This window comes from Theropithecus gelada, chromosome 5 (genome assembly GCF_003255815.1).
Source record: "Theropithecus gelada isolate Dixy chromosome 5, Tgel_1.0, whole genome shotgun sequence".
NCBI classification, from domain to species: domain Eukaryota; kingdom Metazoa; phylum Chordata; class Mammalia; order Primates; family Cercopithecidae; genus Theropithecus; species Theropithecus gelada.
The window spans coordinates 2,248,945-2,267,536 of NC_037672.1; the positions used below are offsets into that span (position 1 = coordinate 2,248,945).

The 18,592-nt window shown below is 60.7% G+C and overlaps 1 protein-coding gene across 3 annotated transcripts; it reads right to left on the reverse strand.

The window, feature by feature from the left end:
• Positions 1–3,411: 3,411 nt before the first annotated feature.
• Positions 3,412–18,213, reverse strand: MXD4 (MAX dimerization protein 4). 3 transcript variants are annotated; one of them, XR_003119411.1, is made up of 6 exons: positions 17,847–18,213; positions 17,655–17,754; positions 13,950–13,979; positions 8,392–8,506; positions 4,181–7,205; positions 3,412–4,100 (listed from the first exon to the last, which is right to left on the reverse strand). XR_003119411.1 is itself a non-coding variant. In XM_025385188.1 (6 exons), the coding sequence occupies exons 1-6, from the start codon at positions 18,076–18,078 to the stop codon at positions 6,510–6,512; spliced, it is 798 nt and encodes a 265-aa protein (XP_025240973.1). In that variant the 5' UTR covers positions 18,079–18,213; the 3' UTR covers positions 3,412–6,509. The 3 variants fall into 3 exon arrangements, 2 of the variants coding, with proteins under 2 accessions (XP_025240973.1, XP_025240972.1); XM_025385188.1 differs by having other exon boundaries at positions 3,412–6,667; positions 7,043–7,205; XM_025385187.1 differs by having other exon boundaries at positions 3,412–7,205.
• Positions 18,214–18,592: the final 379 nt, after the last annotated feature.

Genomic DNA, 18,592 nt, shown 5'->3' on the forward strand with positions numbered 1-18,592 from the left:
AGACAGAGACACAGAGAGAGAGACAGACAAGAGACAGACAAAGGAGAGAGAGAGAGCATGCAAAACGACACAAGCTGAGGGGGTGGGAATGCAGGGCTGAGGGGAGGATTTTTTATTTTGTTTTGTTTGAAAATGAGAGGAACTTGGGGATATTTATAGACTGCAAGGAGGAACTCTGAGGAGACAGCATTAAAGATGGCAGAAAGACAAGGGGCTCCTTTATAGAAAGAGATCCCTGGAGGGCAGGAGGGGTGCACTCCAGAGCCCTGAAGGCAGTTCTAGAAACCCACTTTCCTAGTGACTCCTGGGTGGTTTCTTGGGCCACAAATTAATTCTCCATCTGATTTTGAATTGCTGACCATAGTTATTTGTTGCAAAGGTGCTTATGAGACCATAAAAGCCATAAAAACATTAAGTAAAAATTACAACAGTATCAGCCCCTAGAGTACAAACGACAAACACAATAGGTTTAACTATACAGACATGGAAAGTTTTCTTCCGCTTGCCTTGGGAATTTAAGAAAGCAAGTATGTTACACTTATTTCCAGGGTAAGCTTTCTTTTCAGCAGTCAAAATTATTTGGAGTTTTAGTAAGGTCAAAAGATAAATGGAACTCAGGAATTAATCCTCCCTGAGAAAGCCCATGAGAATATAATGGACTAAACAGACCTAAAGACAGAGCTGTGAGGATCAAGTGTTTTTGCTGTTTGCTTTTTCTCCTTCCTGTGGAAGCGATTTTCTCCTATTAGTATTTAAAAAATATTTTAGGTTTTGGACAATATCTTTTCAGACTATTTTTAAACTTTAGAAGTAACAGTCAGATGCTAAAGACTATTTGTTTTAGATGTAGTTTTCCATGAATTTTGTGGGACTCTATTCTGCAAGCAATGGAGAATGGGGGGGTGTTTTCAATCAGGAGAGTGAATTCTCAGATGTGTGTTAGAAGCCTAATTCTGCAAGACCAAAAATGACAAAAGGTGGTAAGAGACAAGATACAGGACCACTGTTGCAGCATGTGGGAGAGGAGGAGAGAGCTGGACAGAGGGAGCTGCAGGAGCTGGCAGAGCCTGGGGCCTGATGACTAGCCTGGGTCCGGGAGACTCTGGGGTTTCCAGCTGAGCAGGGAGTGGCATTTCTTCCTATTCTTCCTACTAATCCTTCCTATTAAGAAGAAAGAAGACCATAGGGTTGGGAAAGAGTTTGTTTTCCATCCTGTTGACATTCATGTGACAAAGTGAGAACTCAGTCCCCAAATTCAGGAGCAGGTTTGGGTCAGCACAAGCCCAAAGGAGGTGACAGAGTTCATTCACCAAGGTGGCCATGTGGAGAGGGCCTTTGAAGTGGGGAGGAATGGGGACCACAAGGGCTGGCAGCGGAGACTGGGACTGGTGGGGTGTCAGAAAGGGCCTCAGGACAGGAGGAGGAGTTGTGAGCCCCTGAGGCTCAGCAGGTCAGTGGCATAACCATTTACATTCTAGAAAGATCCCCATGAAGCTGGAGTGCACGGGGCTGACCTGGCCAGCGACTAGGAAAGGAGGAAGGAGTAATGTGAGAAGGTCCTGTGGCGATTAGCCCAGATGATTCCAGTGCCTAATTTGGGTGGCCATAATCTCAGCAAAATATGGTGGGAAGGGATATAGGGGGCTCAGGGCCCACTTCCCAGAGGAGGTTGTGCCTGAGCTGGTGAATGCAGGGAGCAGGTGGGAATAGGGGGCTAAAGTCAGTGCAGGGGTGGGCCGAATTGAGCTGAAGGACAAATGGCGGTGTTTGGGTTTAATCCGGAGGCCATGGGGACCCAGAGGAGGATTTTAGGGAGGTGAGCAAGGAGACCTTTGAGGTCATTCAGGCTGCCAAGAAGAGGGTGGGTGGGAGGCTGCAGGCAGGTGTCCTACTTGTAGGGGGACTTGCTGTAATGCAGATGTCCTACTTGGAGAAGGACTTGCTATAACCCAACAAGCACAAAGATGGAAAACAGAGATGGACTCTGATTGGAGAATCAAGGGCTTCCCAAAGGACAGGGATCCTGTCCCAGGTATCCCACCCTCCAGCCTGGTGAGCAGGGGAGGGGTGCATCCCCAAATCTCAGTGTGCCACCTGTGAGAAGGGCCCAGCATGATGATACCAGGTACCAATCATACATAGAACTGGGCACAGCCCCTGGCACCTGCATGCCCTCGATAGAAAACAGTAGTGGTGATCCCAAATCATAATATTTGGGATTTAAACGTCCACATTTACATGAACGACCAAATCCTGGTGGCTCTGAGGCCCCAGCTACATTCCCAGGAGGAACTGATTTCTTTCCTGGGGTGCCCCCACTAATGGCCTCGAGGGCTCCTGGGGCGCACACAGGTTCAACGATCCAGACTCTGCTGCTGGGGGTTGGGGGAGCTCAGATTCCTCCGAGGCCCCCGGCAGGTACCCTCCATGGCCACCCCACAACCTGCTGGCGGGTCCCACTGGGCCATCTCCAATGCATAGCTGCCATGTGCACAGTGTGGCGACTCCACACTCAGGAGCCCCCGTATGACCACCCAGCTCCATCAATTCTCCAGCACTCAAAGCAGGCATGTCCTCTCAGCTGCCCATTGCTGGGCCCCCCAGGACTCCTCCCTCTGCACCAGGGTAGCTGGGCCCACACCGCCCCAACCCTGGCCTGGCAGATCAGAGGTCTCTGCTTCCAGGGGCGTTCCCTCCAAAAGGCCTCCCTGGGGGGGAGCAGGCAGCCAGCCCGGCTTGTTTGGGTGAGAGCAAGACCTCTTCTCCCCATTGCACGAAGTCTCATCACCTCACCACCCCATGATGGGCATGACAGGAGCCTGTGTCTCCACGGTCACCACCGGCACAAGGGGATGGCTGGCCATGCCATCTCACTTCACCTCAGCACGGCAGGTCCCCACAGGAAGCAGAAGCCATACCCAGGTAGTTCTGGGAACAGGTGCAGGAGAATTCTCACAGTGCAGCTCTGAGAGCTAGCAGCCTCTATGCAGAGGGTTCCTGGCTGGCATGGAGCACCCCAAGGGGTCGGCTGTCCTCGGCCAGCAGGGCCAGCAGGGCCCCAGCACAAGAGCCAGAGGCAAAGTCCCAGTGCCTCTGGGACAAGAGCAACAAGAGCATCCAGTTGGCCAACAGGCCTGTAGGGGCACCCGCCTCAAACCCGCCTTCACCCAGCTCCAGGTGCCACAGCATCCAGGGAGGCAGCTGTGATGGCGGGCCCAGTGTGGTTGGCAGCAGGGGGTGACGTGCTCCGTCAGGCCTCCCAGAAAAGAGGCTGTGGTAGGGCAACGAGGGCCACGGCCTAAAGGCCACACAGTGTGGTGCCACTGGGTCAGGCTCTCTGCTTGGAGGCCGAGGGCAGGGCGCAAAGCATGGTGACAGTGACAATCACAGAAAGAGCCGGAGCCAGCAGGGTGAGATATAAAAATCTGTATTTATATTACAATGACATAAGGACACAGCATGGCCCACACGGTGGACAGGTGGGCGGGGGCCCCTTTCCCCTCTAGCGCACACCCCCCTCACCGGCACCAGGCCCTCGTGTGGCCCCTGACTCTGGCACGGAACCTGCCCTAGTGCCCAACGTGGACCTGGGGCCACACTGCTGGCCCAGGGTCAGGGTCCTCTGTGCAGGCAGTGGGGAGAGGGGTCCCAGGTTCCCTGACAGAGGGAGGCAGGGCACGGGGGAGCCTGCCTTGCCCAGCAGACGGCATGGGCTGGGGCAGACAGCAGAGTGGGGCCCCCAGGGCCACAGACCAGTACAGGGCTCCACCACCCGGGGAACACAGGCCCAAGCACTGTGCCACTAAGGTGGGGTCTGCAGAGGCAAAGCCTTGCTGCAACCTTTTCCCCTCTGCGAGGATGGCAGGGGTCTGCTATGTGGTTTGCAGGGGTTATCCTGGTATGCGGGAGCTGCCTTCCAGTAAGTCTGGGGAACCCAAGCCTGAGTCTGGGTGCTCAGTGGCCGAGAGCACCGGTGTGCGCTGGGAGGGCACACGCAGAGGCTCAGAAGCCCCCGGCGCTGTTCTGCTCCTGTCTGCTCTCTCTAGACACGGTGATGGCCTCTTGGTCCCTGCGGCCTCCAGTGATGGCAGCCTGGGCCCCTGGCAGGGAGCAGTGGGAAGTTTGAGCATATGGTGAGTCCTAGCACCAGCCCCCACCCAGTGGGCCACCCTTCACCCACCTGCTGGTGGCAGGGAGGAGCAGCAGAACAGCACGCCGGGTGGCTATGAGACTGCCTCCCAGTCCACGTGGGAACCACGGCCTCAACAGCCACAGGCTGAGCTGCTGGGAGGGTCGGCTGAGGGGCCACCACTGGTCACTGGGTGGATTCTGCTGGTCAGAGATGAGAGCAGAAGCCCCCCGGCTGCCCCAGGCACTGGAGGGTGGGGCAGGGAGCTGGTGCTTCAAGAATTGAGGGCAGGGACACAACCACCCCAGGGCCCTGGAGTGCTGGCTGGGGAAGCAAGGTTTTGCACACGGCCCGCCTTGCTCAGAGGTGCCGCAGTGTTTGAAATGAAGCCTCGGGGGGACAGAATCAGGCAGGCAGGGGAAGCTCCTTTCTGGGTGCCCCTGGCCCCCCGTGGGGCCGGAAGGAGATGCAGACAGGCCTCCTCACAACCACCCACAATGCATTCGGATGCCCCTCAGCTCCAGGCACCACACCCCCTATGGCCTGCAGGGCAGGTTCTGTACCAGAGTTGTTTCCAGGGACCCCCTTCCACCACAAAGGGCCCCCAACCCTGGGACATCTATGCCTATGACTGGAAATAGACACAAATTTTCCCCATCATATGGAAATTGGCTAGAGATGCACCAGAGGCAAGGCAGGTACTGCTGTGGGCCAGCCCCAAGGACAGAGGACATCAGGAAGGAAGGGTGCAAGCCTCCTGGTGCCAGGCCTGCACCACCCAGTGAGCAGTCTTCATTGGCTGCCAGTGTCTGAAACCTGGAGCCCTCACTTAGACCAGGAAGCAGGGGGCTCGAGTCAGGTGACAGGTGAGAATCCACCTCTCTAGTGAGCAAGCAGGCCCCTGCCAGCTGCTGGGGAGGGCAAACACTAGGTCCCTCCATGCCACCCACAGGGGCCTGGCTGCATCGCCCCCAGGAAGCCCTGGCTGCTGGGAGGGGCTGCCCACAGGAGATGGGAGGACAGCACTAGCTGGGCAGGCCTGGGGCACCCTGAGCCACGAGGGACATGCTGGTGGGAAGGGCAAGGCCAGACACAAGACACAAGGCACACTTTGACGACATGACAGAGGGACAGGTCCCTGAGACGCTGGGTGGCTCCCACCCCTCAGCAAACAAGGACACAACAATGGCTAGGAAAATAGAGTACAAAAATCTGGTACAGGAAACAGAGGCGGCACACACGGACGTCCCTTGGCCGAGAGTCTTTAGGCTTTCTTTTTTTAAAACATGGTTGTTTTTGGGGGGGAAGCCTCTCTGCCCGCTGAGGCTGCCGCAGCAGAGCTCATGAAGAGCCCTTTCCTAAGGTGGCTCCCGGAGCCCTCACTGGGCTGCTGGGCAGTGCAGCATTTTACTTTTTTGCTTTTTGTTTAAAAAAGGGAGATGAGTAAGCCCCCGAGGACCCAGTGGCTGCAACTTTTACCAGCCTCCAGCTCACCCCAGCCCTAGCCAGGAAGAGATGCCCCTCTCCTATGCAGATAGGCAGGCACAATGGGTGGGCGTGGGTGAGCGGGAGCTGGAGGGGAACCAGGCACAGCCCAGGGGCTGATGTTTGCCAGATGACCCCGAAGGCCATCATCCCCAGAACAGGTGACCTCGGGGTGCCCAGGTGTGTCTGCGTGTGTGAGCATGTACATGAGTGCGTGTACCTAGGTGCGTGCGTGTGTGCGTCTGACAGTCCTACCAGAGCAGACGCTGCCCAGCTCGGTGTGGGCTGGGCTGGCCTGGCCTGCCCCGAGAGCCCAGCCCTAGGTTCTGACACCTGCGACGTGGGAAGGACCTTGACCACCCACCTGCCCCAGGTGCTCACCCAGGTCCCGCCCTTCACAGATCCCTTGTCCACGCCAGGAGCCTATGTGGACTGACAGGTAGGTGGACAGACGGACGGATGGACAGACAGCCTTGCCTTCCTTCCTTCCTCGGTCCACTCCTTTCTCCTGGGATCCAGGGTTGGGGTCTGAGCTCCCTGTGGTGGTCATTAAGCCCCTCACACGGCACCTGCCGAGGTTTGCAGCAATGATATTTAATACTTCTGGAATGATTAGGAATCTGAGAACAGACCGTGGGCGGCTATGCTGACCAGGGCTCCGGACGTGGAAGCTGGGCCCTGCCTCCTTGCAGGGGACTCTGCCCAGCTGAGGGGCAGGCAGCTCGGCAGGCCCTGACCGGCAAGCGGGCAGTGCCAGGCAGCCCAGGCGGCAGCTGGAGCTTCCAGAATGGCACAGCAGTGGGCCTGTGGAGAGGCTGGCGTCAACTGAAGGAGAACTGGAGGGCTGACACGCGTGGCTGGCGAGCAGGCAGGCCAAGGAGCAGAGGGCACGGGCCTACGAGAGGGCGGGGCGGCCCAGCCGCCGGCAGTGGGGCCCGAAGCCACTGTCGCCGCCGCTGCCACTCTGCAGGCTGTAGTGGTCGTCCGCGTCACTGCTGCTGCCAACACTGTCCAGCTCACCAGGGCCAAACTCCATGCCCTCTATGTCCACTTCTGGGGAGAACAGAGCGGGGATGGGGTCAGGCCACTCTAAAGGTGCCAGCCCATTTCTCCCTTTTCTGGAAGCAGAAGCTCTGGGCAGAGGAGCAGAAGTGCAGACGGTGCTGTCTGGGCCCTGGGGCAGCAGACGCCAGGAGGGCTCTGGCTAAGAACCCAGCCTCAGAAGCACCAGTCCTCAGCGGGCCATGTGGCCTCTGCATCCCACCCTCCCTGTCCAGTCCCTTCTGCACTTAGATGGTGACAAACACCCCAGTGCAGCAGGGAGCTGGGAGGGTTCTCCCCAACCCCAGCACCAGGAGCCTTCTCTCCACCCAGGGAGCTGTGCCACTGAGTGCCCGGAGGCCCAGGTGAGGCTGCCCCACGCCCCACCTTGCTCTGAGTCGTCCGTGGAGACGGCGGAGCCTGTGCTATCTGTGCGCACGCGCTCCACGCTCTGCACCGACAGCTGCTCCAGGCGCCGCTTCAGGAAGCGATGCTCCTGCTGCAGCTGCTCCTTGATGCTCAGTGCCCGGCGGTCCTGCTCCTCCAGTTTCTGCGGGCAAGGGGGACTGTGAGCCCACAGCGGGAAGGGGACTCCCCACCTCCCCCTGGCCAGGAACCGGGGCACCCAGGCCCAGAGGTTCCCTCTCCTTGACAAGACCTAGCCAGGCTATGGGCCACAGGGTGCCCAGTCTCTACCGGCCCCACAGCCTGAGGTGGATCCCTCCCTGTCCCAGCCAGGCGGTCACAGTCAGATGCCACCTCCCAGCCCTGTGGTTTCCATCTATGGCCCAGCTCTAATACCCGCAGCCACCAGGCAGCCTTGGTCAAACTGAGCCATGTGTGGCCATGACACCCTGGGTCAGCGCTACCCAATCTTTGGCTGGCACCTTCTCCAGGACAGTCCTGCTTTCAGCAGGTCTCCTCACACACTCCCAGCCCTGCCTGCCCCCGCAGGGCTGTGGCTTGTACCACGCCTATGTCTGCAACACCTGCGCCCTGCCCTCTCTAAACCTTCCCGTGGGCCCCACTGAGACGCTGCTTGCTCTGTGAGGGCCCCCAGGGCTCTGGTTGTGCCCCTCTCAAAGCTCCTGCCACCCCAGCCTGGAGGTGGCCATGCCTATGCAGGCAGAGGCCCTCAGAGCAGATGGAGACTTGCCCTGGTTGGCCCAAATGTCACAAGGCCCCCAAACCAACAGGGCTGTCAAAAGTCCTTTGGGGGCTGCCCCAGGGAATGTCTCCCTCAGCCCCGACCTACTGCCAGCCCCCACTGCCCCAACCTCCACCCTGGCACCCCCACCAGGCTGCCTACTTTTAGTCTGCCTTCTGATGGCACCCAGGAAACCCTGCCCCTCCTGGCTTCTTCTCTCCTTCCTGGCCCACTCTCTCCTTCCAGCAGCTGCCTCTTCATAGCCCAGAGCCCCAGAGAGCAATCTGTCCCCCGAACTCCTCCTCTCCATCCCAGCCTATGCTGCACTGTGGCTTCTTATGCCATCAGCACCCAACAAATGCAGCACAAGCCATGGAACTGCCTCGACCCCTTGGCAGCTTCTGTTGCTGCTCCTCCACCCTGGCAAAAACCACCAGGCCCCCGACACACACCCGCCAGATGGCTCCCTACCCACCCTCAGGCCCTCTGATCCAAGGGCCACCCAGGGTCCCCTGTGAGCACACCCCCAGGGCATGCAGGGACACCGAGGCAGCCGGACAGGGCAGGGTGGAGTGCAAGGCCCACTCACCTTGATGTGCACCTTGGCCCGCTTCAGGAGGCTCAGCGTGGTGTGGCGGGTGCTGTCGGGGCCCAGGGGCACCAGCTGCTTGAGCTGCTCCAGGTACAGCCTGAGTTTGGCTCGTCTGAAAGAGCCAGAGACAGAACCATCAGGCTGGGGTGGCAAAGCCCATGGGGTGAGAGGTCTGGGGGAGGGCAGGAGGCAGTTCGCAGGGCCCTACACAGACCCATCCTCACCATCGACTGCTGCAGATGTGCTGAGGGTCCCTCTCTGAGGATCCCCTCCCGGCCTGGCTGGAAACTCCCCCCGCCCCCAGGAGCAGCCCAACACCCACAGCCCCCAGACAACCGGCAGAAGCGCCCAGCTCACCATGGCCTGCAGAGCCTCAGTGCGTCACCACCAGGCACTGCCCAGGAGCCCCAGCTCGCCCCCCTGCCATCCCCCATCCCCTATCCCTGCCCTGGAGTCCTCATGCAGGGCAGGGTGGGGTAAGGCGAGGGTGCTGTTCAGGCTGCACCCAGAGATCTGGAGAGACCCAGACAAGATTTATGTCTCTCCACCTCATTGTGCACAACGTGCTGTCACTTTTGTGACCATGGAAACATGATCAGCCTAGGTCAAGGGAGGGCCAGGGACCAGGCCCTTCCAACCCAAGTTTCACATCCCCTTGGAAACCGCCTCATTCCAGAGTCTGTCCCTGTATCCACAGATGAATCCACTTTTCACAGAACTGGAGCCATGACACCCAGTGGTGCTTGCTTGTCTGTTCACACTCAAGGCACTTGCTCACATGCTACAATCCTCCAGGACACATTCATCGGGCACCTTGGGAGAGGGGCCCTGGCTTCATCCTAGGCCTGCCCCTGCGGAAACACTGCCTTCCCCGCTGGCCTGCTTGTCTGCGGGGGAGGATGGTGGAGCTCACGGGGTGCGGGGAGTCCAGCTCACCCAGAGGCCTGGAACCCTGGCCACGCCCACGTGCACCTGCCTGGCAGTGCAGGGCACCAGGAGGTTTTGTCACTGCCATGTTCAACCACAGACTCACCCATCCCGTGCAGGCCGCAGAGTCTGCTTCCAAATATAGGACACTTTGCTTTGGGTAAATCCTTACGAGTGGAATGACCAGGTCAAGGGGTAGGAATACTTCTTAAATCTTTTGAAAACCTGCCGCCCAACTGCCCTGCCACAGCTGATGCCTACACACGTGACTTTCCCCACATGGCGCCAACACTGAGCACCCCAGCCCTGGCATGTCTGCTCCTGCCGTTCCCAAGCCCAGCAAATCTTGTCCCCCCGAGAGTGCGCAGGGGCAGCCATTTCCTTTGGACAGAGGAGGAGACTGAAGAAGGAGGGGGCTGCTGGGTGCAGCGGTTAACAGCTGCACCAGTCGGGAGGTCTGCCTGGAGGTGGCCTGAATGGGGCCAACATCCTCAGCATCTCCCACGCTGCCTCCCGTGCACAGGTGCAGGGAAAGGGGTCCCAGGCTGCCACTACATGACGACCCCAGTTCCTGGAAGCTCAGCCTTCCCACCTCCAACGGGAGCGAGCGCCCTGCCACCCCCAACCCAGGAACTGCGCAGCCAAGAGGCCGAAGGGTGCTCTCTGCTCAAGGAGGCACCTTTCCTGAGGCACGCTGCCAACGCACTGCAGCCGCCACTGGGACTAGGTTTGCAAGTGGGGGCGTTGCCAGGGGCCTCCTTCCCTGGTCCACTCTAGCAAATGGCTTTCCAACCCACCGTGTAATTACATCAGCACTACATGACCTCTGCAGAACAATTTAAAAATGCAAATCAACTTTAAAAGGAAAAAAAATTAAAAGTACCCCCAAACTCCACCACCCCAAAACAACCTCATTATCATTTTAGTGTGTTACACATGCACATCTTGAATGTTAAGTGAAAAAATTAGAATACAGAACCACATAGGTGACAAGTGACCCAATTTTGTTTAAAAAATAAAAGAGCAGACGCACACGAGAGACGACAGAACAAAACGAGGCACAGGGAGTGTGCGTCTCCAGGCGATGCGCCTGGCAATTTTATTTCTTTAGCTTTGTACTTTTCTGTATTTTCCAGGTTTTCTATGCTAAAAACACACACACACACACACATTGCTGTGACAATCAGAGAAAGACACGTTTGCACAAGAAAGAAAAACACAGCTAAGAAACAAATAACAAGTAGAAAAATCTTTGCAATACATATAAAAGACAAATGGTTAGTATTCGTGGTATTTTGAGCTCATACACATCAAAAATTAAAAGCAGAATGCCTCGACGTCACAACGGGCGGAGGACACAAACAGGCTGCAGGACACGAGGGCCAACCTAACCTAACGCCCGGCTCCATCTCACCAGAGCCAGGAAATGCACACGCAAACAAGGAGGTACGACTTGCACCCTCCGACGGGCTGACGTGAGAAGGGATGGCTCCTGCGCCAGCCAACTCGAGGGGTCGTTGATGGTTTGCTGGTGGGAGAGCAAAAGGGGACACAGGTCTGAAGGGCCATCGGCACAGTTATCACTGACCGCCATCCAGCATCTCTACTTTTAGGGCCTTGGTCCTACAAAACTATCCCCCCAGATCCGCAAAGGTCTGTGCTCACCAAGGCACATCACAGGACCGTCCAGAAGTCCCTGTGTTAACCAGAGGGTCATCACTAAGAACGCTGGTGGCACAGCCAAGTGTCCTGTGCAGTCATTGGGGATGAGCAGGTGGAGGAGTGTGCCCTGACGCAGGCGGACAGGACTTACGTACGTGGTATCAGGTGAAAGATCAAGTGAGGAAATGGAGAACAAGGTCCCCTGCTTATCCAAGTCTCATCGGCAATGTTAGTGCCCGCGGGGAGCAGAGGAGGATGTGGCTCAGCCTCCGAGTGCCTGGGATGCAGTCTCTGGGGTGGGGTGCAGGGGAGGTCCATGAACAGACCGCTTTAGAAATCACGGAACACCTTTCTCGAGAGACAAACAGAAGCCATCTGACCACATACACGCACTGTCCAAGCCAGTAACAGGTCCACCTGGCCCAGGAGGGCAGGCACCAGGGCTGGAGGCCACAGAAATTCCTGCCCTGAGCAGTGGCAGTGGCCTGGAGCCAACTCTACCAGCGGCTGGTTGTGGGACCCCAGGAAGATCCCCACCAACCCCTCTGAGCCAGGAAGCCCCTTGGCCCAGGGATGCACTGAGCTCCCACTGAGCCCTCCCCTCCTGAAGCCGCTGCAGTGCCCTGGGCCCCCTGCCAGCACCCCACGGCTATCCCTGGGCATTCAAAGGGCTTTTAAAACCCCCACTTCCTGAAGGAACCCTGTGTGGATTCAGGAGGCAGAACCCGCCTGCAGGACTAGAGCGCTGGGCTGGTATCCACAGCAGCCCCACCTCTGACGCAGCACTTTCCAGCTCCCCCAAAAACCCCAAGCCCAGAGGGGGACCCGGGGCACCGAGAGGGCATGGCTCCACGCCAGCGTCCCAGCCAACCAGAGAACCTGGCTGTGGCTGACGGGGAGCTAGGGGCGGCCCAGGAGCAAGCGTGCCTCCCACTCCCTCTGTCTGCCTGCATTTTCTAGATGTTGCCAACAGAACTTCCCGAGGTACGTGAAGGCCGTGTGAGGCTACATCAGCACATGAGGCTGGGCTGCAGGGGGCTCCTGGGGACCTCCCGAAACCTGGACATGCTTGGGGCAATGTGGGGCAGGGACTCAGCTGAGGACTCTGGACTGGCCTTTGGAATGGGCTCTGCCATCCAGGGGCTGTCAAGGGCCAGGAAAGAAGGCTGGGACCTTCCCCCAAAACACACTAAGACCATAGCCTGGAGTAGGGCCAGTGAGGTCAGCAGCCAAGAAGGTGAGGCCTCCACAGTCCCCAGGACCCTGGGGTCAGCAACAATGCACCGGCCTGAGACCTGCTGGAGCTGCCTCTCTACAAAGAGAGGAGGAGCAGGGCTGGGCAGGCTTGGCTCAGAGCACCCACAAGGGGAAGTCCCATAGGCCCTGCCCAGTCCCCAATAAGGGAACATCTCCGGGCAAAGCAATGTCCAGGGCCTGCCTCCCGGGATGGCTGGGTGGCCCAGCCAGGGGCTTCCTTCCTTCCTCAAGACAGCACGCAGCCCTTCCTGCAGCCAAGAGCAGCTGGCATCAGGTAGGCTGTGATCCAGGGCCCCAGGCCTGTGAGTGCTTGGGGCTGTCCACATCTGCCTCTTGGCCAGCCAGAGACAGAAACCCCCTGCACTGGGGTGGAGGAGTCCACAGAGACACCCTGGCTGCCCACCCATCCCTCCTCTGTGTCTCAAGAAGGCTCCATGAGGCCCTGGCTAAATACAGCCTCTGGAAAGAGAGAGCAGAGGGCAAAGCCAGGTCAAAGGGCAGCTGAAGGGGTCCCCTGTCCTCCCCAACAGCTGCCACATCCTTGCCACCCATCCTCCCCCAATGTCATTGTCCCTCAGTCTGTCCCCATTAGGAGGCTGTCCTCCCAGGGACTGCCTCCAGGAAGCCCTCCTTGAACACCCCCACGTGTCTGCCCCAGCTCCTGGGTCCTGGTCAAGGCTAGGCTGGTCTCCTTAGGCCTGGAAACAACTCCAGGCCTGCCTGGTTCTCTTGGGCCCTGTACCTGCCCCCACCTCTGTGGCCTCTAGGGAACCCCCCAAACACACATGACCTGTCCAGGAAGTGCAGTTCCTCAGAGAACACTGCGTTCTGTCCCTGCCCAGCTGCCCGCCCCAGCCAGCAGCCCGAATCCCAGGGGAACGGAAGTTGGCGCTGCTGTGGGGGTAGACATGGGGGGGAGGCGGAGACCTGGCTGAGCACCAAATCTTTCTAGAGGGGACTGTGGGGGGGCTCAACCAGCACGCAGACCTGCCCCACCAGGAAGGGAAGAGCTGACCCATTTCACAGATGGGATCACAAGTCAGGAGGGAGCGATGGCCCAGCATCCTTCAGGGGAACCTTCCTTGTCCTAGCATGGGGGCTCCTGCCTCTAGGGCTGCCTCTGCATTCACCCAGGGCTCCCACTGCCAGCCCCTAGGCCACTGAGCTCACCTGCACCTCATCACCACCAGCAGAGCTGGGCCTGCAGCCCTAGCTGCCTCCGGCTGTCACCAGGGGGAATGAACACCCCGCAGCTTTCCCCGAGGGCTCGCCTGAATCCTGCCCTGGGCCAGAGCTTCCCACACGGCCAGGGACTAGCTGCTCTCCATCTGCCCCTCGGACAAGCCTGTAGCACGGCTCCTTGGATGCACAGGGCAGAGAGCCGAACCCTCCTGATTGGAGACCACTGTTCTGAAAGCTAAGGGCCCTGTCACATAGCACAAGGGGCCCTGCTCCACGTCTCTGACTCCCACTTGGATGAGCTCCGGAAAGCAGGGCCTAGGCCCCCCGCCATCTCCTGCCTCTAGCACAGAGTGCCTGAAACAGATCTCAGCCTCCTCCTCCAAGCTTGACCCTTCCCAAGACAAGGACACACCCTAGCAGCACACTTGGCCATGCCCGGGACAAGGGCAGGCTCAGCGCACCACATACCCTCAGTAGAAGGGTGGGCCAGGCGCCGGGCTCATGTTGGGGGCTGGGGGATCACTTACCTGTGCTTTTCTAGCTCGTTGTGTGAAGACCTGTTTAGGGAGACAGAAAGACAGAGCTCACTCTGCTGCGTGACCACCAGGGCACAGAGAACAGCGCCCTCCTCAGGGGCCAGGACCTGCAGACAGTGGCTGGCTGTGTCTGGGTTCCGGAATGCCCAGAACAGTGAGGGCTGGGACAGCTGTCCACCCAGGGTTGGGGGAACCACATGCTGAGGGTGGACACTGGTTGTCAGCTTTGGGTACTCCATGCTGGGGGAGCCCCAGCTCACGCCCTGGAGTTCTCCATGGGTCAGGGACCTGGTTTGGTGAGAAGCAGCAACAGGGGCCGGGTTTGCTCACAGGGAGGCCCAGAGATGCAGGCAGGTCCAGGGCGCCCAGGGCCACAAGCCCACCTAGCAAGGCCTGTGGGGAATCTGGCTGACAGGAGGACCCAGGCCTCCTTCCAGAGGGGTGGGGGAGGCCCAGGGAGCAGCAGCAGGTCCTGGCGCTGACCCCTACTAACTACCTGCCTTCCCTGCTCCCCAATCCCTGAGGCCAGCTGTGTCCTTGGAGCCAAAGCAGCCTAGTACCTGGGACAAACAGCAGGTGGAGATGGAGCCCAGAGACCTGGCCCTCAGGACACGGGTGGTCCTGTCCTGACACCATCACTCTGTTGAGCTCACACACCTGCGTGACCACAGCCCACCTTACCAATGGGGACCAGGGACACAGCAGTGTCAGCCAGGTCAGCCCATGAGGGGGCTTCTGAGATGTGGATGCTTCCCAGGCCAGTGGGCACAGTTCCCTTGGGGGAACTGCGTGCTAGCAGGATGGGCCGCCCTGGAGGCCCAGGCTCAGCCTCTCTGGGGACAGTGGCCTCACCTGCTGCTCACTTGTCTTGCCCATTCAGACACGGGCACACAACTCCGAGCACCACAGCAGGTGCCACAGCATCTGCCCTGGAGGACAACAAGGCAGGGGGACCTCGCTCCCAGCTCCAGGTCACCTTCCCAGTCCAGGCAGGACCCCACAGGCCAGCCAGGGCTCCTGGGCCTCCCAGGATGCTGCTGCACAGGTGGGCAGAGAGTTCAGACCACCTCGGGGCACCTCCAGACCCAGCCCTGAGGCCTCTCCCTGCCCTCAGGTCCTGGCTCCTTCCTAAAGTTTCTGCTGACCACTGCCTGCTTCAGGAACTTGGCATCTGGCGTCTCCTGTCCCAACCACTCAGGCCAAGGGCCTGCCCCTCCCACCTGCTGCACCAACAGGCTCTAGGCCCCCCTGTGTAGCCTCAGCAGAGCCTCCAGACCCAGGTCTCAGGATCCTGGAGAGCCTGGTGGTCACATGGGCTGGACAAGGAGCCTCAAGAATCACTGCCAGGGCCAGCCAGGGCCGGCCAGAGCGAGCAGAGGCCACAGCCATATGCTCCTCACTGGCCGCACAGAGATGGGCCCCTGCGCCAGCCTTTCTGCCTCCCCAGAACAGGCAGGCCACAGGAATGAGCTGCGCTCTCTGTCCTCAGCCCAAACCGCAGCCTGGCCACATGGGTCTGTAGTCTGCTGGCTCAAAAGGAAGGTCAGAGTCAGCAGGTGCCCTTCAACGTAAAAGCCTACCTGCCTACCCCTTGAAGGGTGGCGTGGGACTGGACCCCACCCTGGAGGCAGGGGGCATTCCTCCAGCAGCCAGGGCCCCTCCTGCAGCTCCTCCTGGGCCCAGAGACCCTTGGGGCCTATCGAGGGGGATGTTTGCCACATGGGTCCCGGGAGCACTCTATCCCTCAGGAGAGGTGGGACCCATCCCCGCTGAGGCTGGGCCAAGTGCGTTCCCAGCATTCCCGTGACCCCAGGAGACAAGCACACTTCCCATAGAATGGACCCCCCTGCAGGCTGGCCCCAGTCCCCTGCCGCCTCCCTCAACCCTGACACTGTCCTCTGGCCCCACTCCCTACCTGTTGCCCCAGCCCCACTGTGCCATGTCCCCTCCTTCACCCTGGCAGAGCATGGAAGCCTCACAGGTGGAGACAAGTTAGGGGCTCAGAGACCCTCTGGCCCCCTGCTCTGCCCAGCTACTTGTCTGGGCTGGCTGAGGAAAGCCTCCAGGGCAGCGCTGCCCATCAAGAAAGGGGCCAAGCCGCCAGCCCTGGGTTGCCTCAAGCCCCAGGGGAGCGGGGCTCAGCCCAGAGGAGCCAAGGGGAGACGCACCAGAGTTAGGGAGCCCTCTGCCTCCCTCACCAGTGCCCCCATGGTCTCTGTCCCAGCAGAATGTGGACAGCCAGGACCCAACTCAGAACAGGTGTCATCAGAGGTGGGTGAGTGGCAGGCCTCAGTTTCCTTGGCCATAAAGAGAGATAAAAATCACATCGCCTCTCTGAGCCTGCGGTGAAGATGAACCGGCTGCGTGTGTGAAACGCTCAGCATAGAGGCAGTGTTCCGGCAGCCTTGACCGGGACGCTGGCTGTCAGCTTTGGGTACTCCATGCTGGGGGAGCCCCAGCTCACGCCCCGGAGTTCTCCACCGGTCAGGGACTTGGTTTGGTGAGAAGCAGCAGCAGGGGCCGGGCTTGCTCACTGAGGAGGCCTGAGGCAATGGTCCCCTCGTCACACTCCTGTCCTTCCCCAAACTGTCCCCAATAAGGGACCAGGGGCTGGAACTCAGAGACAGGTCCCAGCCAGGGCAGCAGGGAACTCAACCAATTCCTCGCCTGGCTCAGGACACCACCGAGATGGGTCCCTGCGCCAGCCTTTCTGCTTCCCCAGAACAGGCAGGCCACAGGAATGAGCCATGCCTGGGGGCTCTGAAGCCCCCTGCAAACGCAGCTCCCAGCCTGCTCACACAGAAGGGTTGGGCCAAGGTGGGTCCAGACAGGGCCAGGTGTGCCGCGGTCCTCACAGTAGCCAGGAGGATGGAAATCCCTGGGGAGCCCCGGCCCAGGATCCCCACTTCCCACGCGGGGGACCTGTACGCATCCCAGCTTCAGGCCTTCTGCTGCCTGAACACGAGGCCAAGGTATGGAGTGCGCAGCTGGCACCAGGAGTAATGACTTCACGGGGCCCTTGACGTGCAGCCTGCCCCTCCTCCCGCCCCCTTAAAAGGCCTCCGTCTTAAAGACGACGACCCCCACACTGGTAGCTGGAGTTTCGCTGTGTCAGGAGGCCGGGCAGGAGCTGTGGGCACCCTGGGAGGAGTGGTGGCCGAGGACAGCGCCTCCACTCGCCTTCTCTGTCCAGGCTCCTGGGAGATCGGGGAGGTCGCCGAGCAGCACAGTTCGGCTCTCAAGAGTCAGTCGAAAGGAGGCCGCCCACCCACCCGCGGAAAAAAAGGGTTAGGACCAGCAGATCCTGGGGACCCTGGCTGAGGCTGTTTCCCCAGACCGACCGGGCACCGGCCAGCGCCCGCTGACAACTTTTCTACCGCCTGGAAAAGTCCAGAACAACTCGGGGGCGGGGAGCGGGCGCGGGAGCGGACCCCGGCGGCGGGCGCTGTACGCGTGGCACTGTTTACGCGAGCGGCCCGGGAGGCGCGGCCGCAGGAAGATGGCGACGGCGAGGGCGGGGCCGGCCGGGCGGGGCTGCGGCCGCGGCCTGCGCGCCTCCTCCTCCAGGCTGGCCGCCGGGGCGCGCGGCGGCGGCGCTGAGGGCCGCGGGCCGGGAATCCAGGCCCAGGGACCACGCTCCGGGCGGGGGCGGGGGTTCGGGCCGGGCCGGACGGGGGCGGGCGTGGGGGGCGGTACCTGTTGTTCGGGGCCTTGCGCACCAGGCTGGCCGCCTTTGTTTTCTCCCTGGTGAAGTCGCCGTCGAAGGGCAGCACCGAGGCGTAGCCGTGCTCGGCCTCTGCGGACACACGGCGCGGTCAGCGGCCCCCGCCCGGCCCGGACCCGCCGCCCGCCCACCGCTGCGGGCGCACAATGGGGCGCGAGCGCTACCTCGATCCCTGCGCTCCAGGTACTCGGCCGCCTCCAGCAGGATCAGCAGGGAGTTCAGCTCCATCCTCCCGCCCGCGCCTGTCCCCCCCGGGACGGCGGCGGCCGCTGCCCGGCCCGCTCCGGCCGGCTCCGCTCGCCGCCCGCCCCGCGCGCCCGGCCGCCGCACTTCCAGACTCCGCGGACTCCGGCGCTCGGCCGCCACCCTCCGCCTCAGGCCCTCAAATTGACACATAAGGGAGAGCGGCGGCCCGCAGAGCCAATGGGGGGCGGTGTTCGGGCTCCGGGGGCGGGCGCAGGGACGGACCGGGGCCAATGGGGGCGAGTCGAGCGCCTCGGGCGGAGCCGAGAATGTTGACAGATGCGGAGCTGGGCTGGGATAGGCCGGCCGCGCTAGTAACAATTTAGAAGCCCGAGCTTAGCAACAGCACGTGGTGGCCCGGCCCCCGCGCTAGCTGACTGGCGGCCACCATGCATGTTAAGTAGGCACCGCGCACCGATTGGCCAGAGCGGCCTATGTAAAACAGGCACTGCGAGCCAATGGCCGGTGGCGGGGCGCGCGGCCAATGGGGGTGTCGCGGCCGGACGCGTTGCCGAGAGGAAGCGCAGCGCGCGGGGACCGCCCGCCGGCGTGGGGGCCCGTTAGGACGCAGGAGCGTCTCGGCGACGCGGGCGCAGCGGGGCGCTCTGGGGCGTGCGCCGGGCCAGGCCGGGCCTGAGCGCGGCGAAAGCAGTGGCTCCGCGGGGTA

Excerpts from the sequence above, each read along its gene's own strand:
- MXD4 (XM_025385187.1), bottom strand. The coding sequence starts at position 18,078 with ATGTGTCAATTTGAGGGCCTGAGGCGGAGGGTGGCGGCCGAGCGCCGG. Across the intron at positions 13,980-17,654 it reads CGCAAGGCCCCGAACAACAG|GTCTTCACACAACGAGCTAG; the intron begins GTACCGCCCCCC and ends CTCCCTAAACAG. Across the intron at positions 8,507-13,949 it reads AACGAGCTAGAAAAGCACAG|ACGAGCCAAACTCAGGCTGT; the intron begins GTAAGTGATCCC and ends TGGCTCTTTCAG.